The sequence below is a fragment of the Gavialis gangeticus genome, unplaced genomic scaffold (genome assembly GCF_001723915.1).
Source record: "Gavialis gangeticus isolate Ggan-Ray unplaced genomic scaffold, GavGan_comp1, whole genome shotgun sequence".
NCBI lineage: Eukaryota > Metazoa > Chordata > Crocodylia > Gavialidae > Gavialis > Gavialis gangeticus.
Genome location: NW_017729032.1, coordinates 42,834,279 through 42,845,752, shown reverse-complemented (window position 1 = coordinate 42,845,752; position 11,474 = coordinate 42,834,279). Strand labels below are relative to the sequence as shown.

The 11,474-nt window shown below is 45.3% G+C and overlaps 1 protein-coding gene across 1 annotated transcript in view; it reads left to right on the top strand.

Annotated features, from left to right (window-relative positions):
- Positions 1–5: 5 nt before the first annotated feature.
- MIPEP (mitochondrial intermediate peptidase) overlaps positions 6–11,474 on the top strand; it is a gene marked incomplete at its 5' end in the record, with an annotated part of 117,208 nt that continues 105,739 nt past the window's right edge. The window contains 2 exons of the mRNA XM_019523787.1: positions 6–104; positions 4,205–4,378. Of these exons, the coding sequence (XP_019379332.1) occupies positions 6–104; positions 4,205–4,378 (273 nt within the window). The remainder of the gene's footprint in view (positions 105–4,204; positions 4,379–11,474) is intronic.

Genomic DNA, 11,474 nt, shown 5'->3' with positions numbered 1-11,474 from the left:
CCGGGGCCGGGGCCGCTCGGCGGCGGGTGAGCACTGGCTGGTCCCCGGTGGGCGCCGCCTTCGACGCCAGGCAGCAGCGCAGCAGAGTCGTGGGCCGGAGCACGGTGAGTGCCGGGCCTGGGCGCCTGACAGCGGGAGGCGGGGCCACGTGGTGCGGGGCCGGGAGGCGGAGCCGCAGCTGGGCCAGGGGTACGGGTCGGTGTGGATGTGGGCCTCGCGAGGCCGGCCCTCGCTGCTCTCCCGAAAGCAGGTGGCAGCTGCGCCTCGAGCAGTTTGAAGGGTGATCCGTGCTTTTCCCTTAGGCGAGGCCGTGCTTGAGAAGGAAAGGGCTCCTCCTCTAGACCAGTGGTCTCCGAAGTGGGGTGCATGCACCCCAGGGGGTGCGCAAGAAGATCCATTGGGGTGCGGGAAGAAAATAGTAGAATTTGTATTTATATTTATTTTTTATCTAAAAAAGAAAGAAATTAAGCTTTACTAATATTTAATATACGGACTGACACTGGCGCCCTCACTCGGTCCGTATGTCAAATAAATAAATATACATATATTGGGGGTGCGTCCTCAAAAATTTTTTACTGATAGGGGTGCGCGATTAAAAAAGTTTGCAGACCACTGCTCTAGACAGGTGCGGAGCCTGCTCCAACACCCTGGAAATCCAGCGTTTGGGAGCAGACCTGATTTATCAAGTCTGCTGGAGCACGGAAACTGGATGCACTCCGGCAGCCGAGCATGTTGGTGTCCCAGCGTGTCTCCATGCTGAAAAGATGGCAGCAAGGAGCTTTGAAATAAAACATGATTGATGAGCTTTACGTCAAAGCGCCTTTGCTGCCATTTTTCAGCGCGGGGACACTGATGCACGTGACACACAAGCACTTCTAATTAACACTAGTGGTGACGTGTAGGGGGTGCACGTGCACTGCTAGAGAGAGAGCATGCCCTGACTGGCCGTGCTCACCACTTAGGTGATAGGCCATGAGGGCCCCCCACTTCAGTTGGCAAGATTGGCCGTGGGTACCCTTGGTTGCTGACTGGTTGCTGGGGCACGTGCCCCCCCTGACTAAGGTGGCATGATTAGCTAATCAGTTGCCCATGATTAGCACAGCTCACTAAAGTGCCTGGCCCCAGAGTGCATGTAAAAATGCGCAAAATCTATAGTTTTGAATTACCTAGCGACTTCCAGCTGCTCTTCTAAGGGCCCATTTGCACTGAAGTCTTACCTTTCCACAGGGGTCAGGAAATCCTTCTCAGATCCTCAGAGTAACCAAGTTGCAAACTCTGCATAGGTTTTTGTTGGGTGCTCTGCACAGGGCTCACCAGCAAATGAATAAAATAGGACTCATGTTGTGGAAATAACATAAAGCTGTCCACAGCACAGCTGATAGAAAATAAGGATTGGAAGGGACCTCAGGAGATCATCTAGTCCAACTCCCTGCTCAAAGCAGGACCATCCGCAACTAGATCATCCCAGCCAAAGCTTTGTTTAGCTGGGTGTTGAAAACCCCCAAGGATGGAGCTTCCACCACCTCTCTGGGTGACCTGTTCCCATGTTTTACTACCCTCTTAGTGAGAAAATTCTTCTTGATATCTAACCTAAACTTCCCTTGCTGCAGTGTGAGACCGTTGCTCCTTGTTCTGTCATCTGCCACCACTGAGAATGGTTTGGCTCCTGAGTTCTCAATCCCTGGGCTGTGGCCTGATCCCGGGCGCAGCGGGTCAACTGCCAGACCCCAAGTGGCTTTGGACCAGCAAAGTGCGGGCCCCCAGATCTGGGCGGAGAGGCCACGGCTTGTTCTGCAGGGCCTGCAGCAGTGCAGGATTTCGTCCACCCTCTGCCGGGAGTGTGGGGGTATTCTTACCTGTCTGCTGGCTGGAAATTCTGGCCACGGTCAGCTGGGCTGCGGTAAAACGACTTTGACAGCCCCTGGTCTAGCTCCATCCTTTTTTGAACCTCCCTTCCGATAGTTGAAGGCTGACCCCCCTCAGTCTTCCCTTCTCCAGAATAAATAAGCCCAGTTTCCTCCGTCTGTCCTCAGAAGTCATGTGTCCCAGCCCCTAAACGATCATCATTGCCTTCTCCTGGACTCCCTCCAATTTATCCACATCCTTTCTGCAGTGGGGCCCCCAAACTGGAAAGTGCACTCCAGTGTGACCTCACCAAGTGCTGAATTGAGTGGAAGAATCACTTCCCTCCATCTGCTAGCAGCACTTCTACCGATGCTGCCTGGTATATGTTGTTAACGTTCTTTGCAACAAGGAAACACCTGGCTCACATTCATGTTACTATCCACCATAATCCCGTGGTCCTTTTCTGCAGAGCTGCTGCTTAGCCAGTCATTCCTAGCTTGTACCAGTTCATGGAATTGTGCTGTTCTAAGTGGAGGACTTTTCACTTCTAGGGACTAAGCTAAGAATACTTTTCTGATCCCTGCCCCGGGAGACTTTTTTGGCTTTTGCTGTTCAGCTGCCTTTCCCCTCGAGCAGAGCTGTCCAGCTTCTGAGTCTCTGGGGCTGCACCAGCAGGAGCCAGGGGCCACATGCCTCCCCACCCCCTGCCCTCCAACACACTGCATTGTGCACGTCGGTTCCCAAGCCTCATCCTCAGCTCAGGCTCCCCTGGTACTGTGCCACCCTTCCCCCTTCAATAGGGGTGGGAAGTGGAAGCCAGAAGAGGCAGGGAAGAGTGAGGGGGAGAGATGTGGCTGGTTGGCAGCCTGGGGACCACGTACTAATCCTTTGTGGGCCGTGTGTGGCCCGTGGGCCACCAGTTTAACTGTCCTGTCCTAGAGAATATAAGTAGATTGGCAATGCAATATTACAAAGCATCTAATTGCTCATGCAGTTTTGGTTTTGAACACTTTTTTGAGCATTTGATATATGTATCTTACTAAATCTTCTCTTCAAAGTAGATAGAAAAAGAAACAGTGGAGAGGACTGGAACAAACAGAAATTGGCTCCGGGTAAAATTTTCAAACCTGAGTGTTGAAGTGAGGCTCGTAACCTATCTGAAGTGGTCAGCACCTTTGTAGAGCAGGTGGCTTGCTTTAAATAGGGCTTCAGGAGCATGACTTTTTGACTCCCAGTTTTTTAAATTCTGGTCTTGTGTATTGAAACTGTTGTTAAGAACAATTCAGTAATATTATTCTTAATCGATATTGGGATATAATGCAAAGAGAAGCAACAATACTTTCTGGATGGAAAACTGTTCTCTGACTGCATCATGCATCGGCATTTCAGATGTCAACCATGATTCAAATAGATTAGACAGTGATTGAGAATAAACTAGTTTGGTCTGTTGTTTTACCTTTTGGTGAATGTGTAACTGTTAGCCTGGCCATCATAAGCTGTTATATTTTTTTTATGATAAGACATTAAGTTGTGTTAGTGACAGTCCTGTGGTGTATTTCCGGTAGTGATCTACAATGCTTAATTACCTGGAATTAGTAAACTGGTAGAGTAGATACAAATGGCACTGTTCAGGGTGGATAAAAATCAATGATTAAAAAAATCAGATTTTTTAATTAAAATTTTTTTGATTTATTCCTATTTTTCATTTTTTTAAGATACTTTTTTTACAAAAATTATAGTTTAAATTTAAGATATGTTAAAGCTCAAAGATATCATCATGGAATAGGGATTTTAACTTCTAATTATATACTATTTGAGACAATATATTCATGTAACCTTTTTAGAAGTTTTATAAACAGTGTCAAAATTGAAGCTTCCTGACCAGTGATTTAAATCAATTTGATTTAAACCAAATTCACTCTGCTACTAATGCTGTGGTATGTTAGCCCCTGCACGCATGATAAAGTAGTACGCTACACTATTTTAACACTACGTTTTATCAGTAAAACTCATCTTTCTTGCATGTGACTATAGTCAATTCTGATCCCTTCTAATAAAAATTTGAAGTTTCCTGATTAAAATGAGCCAGCGGTAAGTGCTGCTGGTATACTTACCAGCTGGACGCTCCTCTCCAAGCTGCTGGGCTGCACTCCTGCCTGCGTGCATTCTGCGTTTGCATGCATGCATGTAGCATTTATTGGCAATATTATTGGCTATATCAGCTAAAAAAAGCCAATTGCCAATAACGTCAATTTTCCTTTTATCGGTGCTGATATGATATGGACCGATATATCACTGCGCCCTTAAAAATGAAATTGTTAACTTTAACTGTTGGTTGCATTTGTTCTCTGTATTCTAGGGTCTCTTTGGTGTTCCAGAGTTAAGTTGTCCGGAAGGATTTCAAGAAGCACAGGAGAAAGCACTGCAAGAAACAGAGCGACTGGTCCAGAAAGCATATACTACACCTCCTGGACCTGAAATAGTGATGATTTTTGATCAGCTGTCAGATGCGTTGTGTAGAGTGGCAGACTTGGTGAGGGGTTTTTGTTTGGTTTTTTGTTTATTTTTCAAGTTGGAAATGATCTCTTGTAAATGTGGTTAGATCACACAGGGTTTTTGAAATTTCCTCTGTTGTGACAGGGATGTATCAAGATTGTAAGTCATTGTATGAGAATAGAAAAATTGAGATCCCTTAATGGAGAAGTTGTTACAAAAGCTTTCACTAAATTGCGGGGGGGGGGTCAGAAATCATATATGTAATATGACTTGTAACTGTACTTGACTTGCAACTGTACTGTAAACTTTAAATGAGAGAAAAAATAGACACCTCAGTCCTTTTTTTTCCCCATAGGATTAAGTCCTTGCTGCAAAACATTTGTTTCCAATCCTTAAATCACTTTTATGGCTCTTTTCTGTACTCAGTCCAGTTTTCAACATCTTAAAATACAGACCCAGATATGAACCAGTATTTCAGTATTGATCTTGCAATCACCTCTTCTATTTACTTCTTCCTTTTTTAATAAATCCAAAGGTACCGTTAACTTTTTCTCAAAGAGCATTGCATGGGAAGCTCCTGTTGAGTTGCTTGTCTGCCATGACCCCGAACTACTTTTCTGACGTACTGATTTTCAGGATAAAGTTCTCCTTTTTCTTGTCTGTATGACTTTTTTTCCCCCTTGTTCCTAGCTATCAGCTTTTATGACTGTATGAAGACACAGTTTACTTGAATAATCCCTGTCTACCAAGTGAAACTGATTGCTCTGTCCTAGTCACTAGTGCTATTCCACCAATCTTTGTGTCACCCTCAATTATGGTCCATGGTGATGTTGTATTGACTTCCAGTTCATTCATGAAAATGTTAAACAGTGCAGGACAAATACGGATTCCTACAGAGTCTAGTCATTGATAATTTGTCATTGCCAGTTACGTCTTGAAATTTGGCAGTTACTGTGTCCATACTGTTGATATTATATGGTGTACAGGCGACCCTCACCATTCATGGGGGATATGTTCTTCTATTCCCTGTGAATGGCAAAATCTGCAAATAAGACACTGCATTCATGAACGCGGTGCCCCCGGTGGCTGGGGGGCGTGGACCCTGGCGGCAGCAGCGGCACCAGCAGCAGCCCAGTGGCAGCAGGCACGGAGCTCCTGAGGAGCTCCTGTAAGTGCATAAAGTGGATTTAAAATGTGGGTTCAGCATTCACGAATATTTGAAACCACGAATGCTGTATCTGCAAATAGCAAGGGTTTCCTGTCTATTTTTTTAAAGATGGTGTGGGGCCTAAGTTAAATATTAACTATTATACCTTGTTCTAGTAAATTTCTAAGTCATACTTGTAATCTCATCCAAAAAAATCATCTTTTATATGCTATTTCCCATTTTTACAATGTATAACCTATTTATAACCTGGTGGCTTTGATTATTTTCCTGTTCTTTAATTTTTGGTCTATTTAGTCCTATATTAGCTTTTTCAGTATTTTGCATAGAACTGTCAGTCTCTTGTTATCAACGTAAGTCTACTTGGCTGCTTGTATATGTGACAGGGGTTTAGTTCTCCCTAAATTGAAACACTGGGTTTTTAATTGGTGGGTTTTTAATTGTTACGATTGAAAACCCACTGTTTCTGTTTAGGGGCTCTGCCACTTTTATGGCGAGGGGCCTGATCCTTTTTTTTGACAGAACTTGCTTCCCAGCCAGGCGGTGAGCTGCCAGTGGGCCCAGAGCTGCTCAGAGCCAGCACCCAGGTCACCAGCAGTCTGGCTGAGTGGCACCAGTAGGGCACCACTGCCATGGAGGGAAGGACTGGAACCCCCTCACAGCTCAGACACTGCTGGCAGCTTGCCTCCTGGCTGAGGGCAGGCTCCACCAGGGAAAGAAAAAGATTGGGCCCTTCACAGTTTTTTGGTTTCTTTTTTTTTTTCCCCCCAGCCAGTACTTCCAGCACCCCATGCACTGTCTCTGCTACCTGGGACTGCCCAGGAATGGGCTGGCTTGCTCCTGGGGCAGTGTGGAAGGTGGCAGGAGAGCAGCTGCGTGTGTTGGCGGCTGGAGAAGGTGGCAGAGATGGTGCAGAGGGAGCTGGAAGCCTGGGTGGGCTCAGGGAAGCTTGGGTTTGGCAGGCTTCCAGCGCCCTCTGCACTGTCCCCACTGCCTTTTCCGGCTGACAGCACACCCAGCTGCCTTCCTGCCACCTTCCCATGGTGCCCCAGGGGCAGGCCAGCCCATTCTGGGGCAGTCCCAGGCAGTGGGAAGGTAGCGGGGACGGTGCATGGGGTGCTGGAATCTCACCAAGCCCTTGCTGCCTTTCTCCCCTTTCCTACCTGCAGAGCCTGTGTGCAGCCAGGGAGTGAGCTGCTGGCGGGCTGAGCAGCCCCTGAGCTGCAGGGAGCCCTGGGGATGGATGTATCGCTGCAATTTGTTATGTAACAAACTAAAATACATTGGGATGTGTTTTAGTTTGCTACATAACAAAGTAATTTAATTCACAATACGCCACTGCACGTGTACAGTGTGACTGAAATTAAAGCATAATACGTCATCGCATGTGTAAAGTGTGATGCAATTAAACCACTAAAAAGGGCAATTAAACTGCTAAAAAGGGCAATTTTGTCATGTGTCCAAGTGCCCCATGTCCTTTTTTGCTAGATGGCTTAACATTAGCATTCTTCAAATCTTCTGGAATTTCCCCATTATCCCAAGACTTATTTCTTGGAAGGGCAGTGAGAATTCCCATTCCTCATGTGGGTTAACAAGACTTTGAGCATTAGTATACCTTATTAGATTATAGTACCTGGCTGTCTTGTAAAAATGATGTCTAAAAGTTGTTAGCCTGTCTTTCATACAAATAACAGTGCTCCTTACCATCTTGTTGGGCAGTTAATTCAGTTCTGGTGAGCAGATAAGATTACTAGGAACTTTAATGGTGTGTCGCAGGGCACTGAAGTGCCTGCTTCTAGAGAAGGACACGTGTTGGTTGCTGGGGCAACTACAGGCGTCAGCTGACCGGAAGGGGGCAAGGCCTGGCCTATATAAGCAGCCTAGGCTGAGGCCATAGGCAGTTCCCCTCTGGCAGTCACAGAAGATGGAGCTCTGCGGGAGCAGGCCGAGTTGAGGAGCTTGGGGGCCTGAGCAGCTTATGGGTGAGGATACCAGGCAGAGGAGCCCCTGGCGGGGAAGGAAATGATGATGAGCCAGAGGGTTTACGTTTTAGCCAGGAGGCTTGAGTTTGAGTTGGGGCCAACTGGCTGATGGTTTTGTTTGTCGTTATACCGAAGGACTGGGTGAGGCTCTAAGGGGTTGGAGGAGGCCTCATGGGAGTGCCCCAGCAGCGTGGGGGTTCCTGGTGCCAGAGGGGGCACCACAGTCAGGTGCCAGAGAGGGCACCGCAGTCTGGTTCTAGGGCCAGGTAAGGCCGAGGCTGCCTGAGCCGGATAGAAGTCATAGACCTAAGAAGGGGGTCTGGGGGCCAGGCATGGCTAAGGCCACCTGAGCCCCAATTGTGAGGAGCACCAGTGTGGGCACCGGCAATAAGCCCAGAGGGTGCTCGTGTTAAGCGCGCTGTGAGAAGCCCCAGCGAGGGTGTACGAGAATAAGAGCCCCAGGGAGGGCGAGAGCACTGAGAGAAGCCCCGGAGAGGGCGAGAGCACTTAGAGAAGCCCCGGGGAGGGCGAGCGCATAGAGGGAAGCCCCGGTGGGGGTGAGGGCGCAGAGAAGGGCCCCGGTGGGGGCCACTAGGAGAAGACAGGCCCGGAGAGTGTCTGCGAGGGTGCGGGCACTAATAACTGACTCACCAACGTCCGGTATATCTGAGAGGCTTGGGGCATGGTATAAGGGGTGGTAGGAGCCACGCACAGCCCATAAGGCTGGGTGTACCAGATCGACGTACACGGAACAAGGGCTAGGATAAATAAGAGCACCGTGTCCAAGGGGTAAAGGAAAGGCAGCCTCCCTTATAATACTTTGGTCATCAAAGACGTGGAGGGTGAGAACGAGGGTGCTTGATTGCCAACTTGGCATGGTAGGGGGCGCTAGGAGAGATCACGGCCGCTCCTGGGTCCCCGCCCTGTGACAAACATCAATGCCACTGCTTGTAGTATCTTAGGTTATTCTTAGAGATCATCTGTTTTTAGTATTTTGAAGATTAATACTGCTTTGATTTATGAGATCTCAAAAGATTGTATTTCCTCTTGTTATTCTGTAGTCCAGCACTATCCAGCTGGCTTTCTGTGGGCTGCATGCAACCTCCAAGAGTTAAGTTGTGGCCCCTGGGCTCCCACTTTGCCACTGGTTGGGAGTGGGAAGGGGGCATGGGTACACACTGCAGTCAGGGGTCTACTGGGTATCCACGTGTTGCACAGCTTACAGACAGTTAGTGGCTCACCCTGGTGCAGCGTGTGGGCAAGTAGTGCCCAGCTGCTTAGAAGATGCACAGCACTGCTGTACTCTATAAAGTGTGTGTGTAGTGTGTGTGTGAATATAAATTTTTAAATAAAAAAAACTCAACTTCAGATAATGTAATTGTCCATTTTTAAGCCTAATGAAGCATGGATACTTTAAGTAGCACAAACATCATTTTTAATGTACCATATTATGTTGAACTTTACTTTTCTTATGGTACTATTTTTTTTTTAAAGAGCTCTTCTGAGTTAAATTTATAGACTGTGAAGTCTCCTGCAAAGGAAATTTTATGGTGTGTTGTATTTAATATATTTTTGGAATGTTTTGAATGTTTACATCATTAGTTTTAGCTTTTTCTGTTGGTGTGTGATTTATTGCTGTAGTTCATGATGTATTTTTTTCAGGTTATATTGTGTGTTAGTTGCATGAGCTTTAGGGCCTGAACAAAATCTAAAGATGTGTTATATCCCACTTGTGATATTAACTTAGATTTACATAAAACGCCAGTCCAGTTATTTCAGCCTGAATATCCAAGACCTCAAAAATGGGGCCTAAGTCTAGTCCTGCTGACAACATTCGGTGTTTTAACCTTGACTTCCATAGGAGTAAAACTGAGCGTGGCCCTCCTCTGTCTACCCTTCCTATTAGAAAACATCTGGTTAAACACACAAGTATCTTATTCTTCAGATTAAGAAACTTAAAATTTTATTTAAAAATTTTAATATGATCTATTTTAAACTCATATAATTCTTTAACATCAATTACACTTTGAATTCAGCAGCAAAGTACATATAAAATTCCCCAGCTATTAAATTCACTTGATTCCACACTTAAAGCACAGTATATATGATTATCTGTACCCATTTTAGTTTTTTCTTCTTAATAGAAATAATATATAATTTTCTTTAAAATACATTCTTACAAATAACTTTGAGTGAAAATAAACTAAAGCATTGAATAATGTTGTGTTTAACAGGTTTTTTGTGGTTATCTTGTGTAGAAAAGTTGTTTAAGGTTATAGAAGCTGTTTGGGAAACTAACAGTATTATCACACACAATCTGAAGTAACAAAAGATGATAAACATTTGGCTTAAACATAGGTAAACAGCTTAGTCCAGACTTTGAGTAACTGGCTCTTGGGAAGTATAGTTTTAAGTATGAAACATTTTAAAGTGGTTTTTTTCCATTATGAAAGTTAAATTGAATGAAGAGCAGACTGAAAATTTATATATAAGAAGAAATATAAGATATATGCTAGGGGTCTAGCTAACTTAAGGAGGCTGCCAGCTGATTTCGTGGGGAGATTGCAGGGCTGGCTGCTGTATTAGTGGACTGATGGTGGGGCTCCCCATTCCTTTGATTGGCTAAGGGGCCCCAGTGGCCCTGCCCCTCACTGTTGATTGGTTGCAACGGCTGTCTGTCATGTGGCTCCACCTCTTACTGCTGATTGGTGGAGAGGGGCAGGGCCTTATGACAGGCAACTCTCTCAGCCATAGGTCTGGCAGGGGTGGCTCCCCCTTTCTCCCCGCCTCCCCCGTGGTCTATGCAGCCAGGCCACAATACCTCTGGGGAGGCAGCATTTTATTTTCAGCAAGTTTTCTTTTTTTTTTCCCCATGGGTTTCACAGACATTGACTGCTTTCACAGGCAATACCAGATTTTGCAATTTCAGTAGGTCCCTACTCATTGCACATAACCAGACATTTCTGGTTAATGTAGTCTCAACTGGGCATGGCTCAGGAGGCTCAGTGGTATCAATCACTCACAAGTTTCTACTTCTGGGGTAGTGCCTTGCCAAGTAGGTCACTAGGCCCTGATCCTCAAAGCATGCATATAGTTCATCTTGTTGACTTCAGGGAAACTTTTCCCAAGGTGAAATTCAGTCTGTTTTTAAGTGCTTTCAGGATTGAGGTTTCAGTGAAATCTATCACATTGGTTCTTTTCAGATTTCCTGTTTTATTGAAAGGCTCAGTTGATTTTTAAATGTTACATGATATCTTTTCCAAGAAGATCTGTTCCATTAGTCTATTCCTCTGCAAATATTAATCTCTTGCTGTAGGTTCTGTCAATTTTTGGGTAACTAAAATTTTATCATGAAGTTATACATTATGTACAGAATGTCCTTTTTGCAAGCTAGCATTTTACTTTAAAAAAACACAACTTAAGAGTTCTTAAAATATAAGCTAGTACATTTTGGCAAAACAGTAAAAGTACATGTTTGGGTTTTTCTTAAGAGAGGACTGGTTAAAAAAATAGGTGTTTTCTTAGCAGTAAGAGTCAAAAGCCTTGGCTTATTGAGAGTGATACTTATTAGGAAAAGAAATTTTCTCTAAAGCACTTACCTAATTGAAAATAATAATAAAAAGTTGGAAAATATTTTTTTTGGAGTGAAACTGTTCTGTAGCAATTAACAGCTGTCAACACATTCTCAACAGATTTGTTCTGAGAAAACAGAGTTATGCCAAATTGCTCAGTGAGAAAAGTATTGCCGGTTTCATAGTTTCTAGTGTCGGAAGGGACCTGAGTAGATCATCTAGTCCAACCCCCTGCCATGGCAGAAAAGAGTGCTGGGGTCAAACGACCCCAGCAAGGTGTACATCTAGCCTCCTCTTAAAGACCCCCAGGGTAGGAGCCAGCACCATTTCTCTTGGAAGTTGGTTCCAGATCCTAGCCGCCCTGACCATGAAGCAGCACCTCCTGATATCTAGCCTAAATCTACTCTCTGCCAG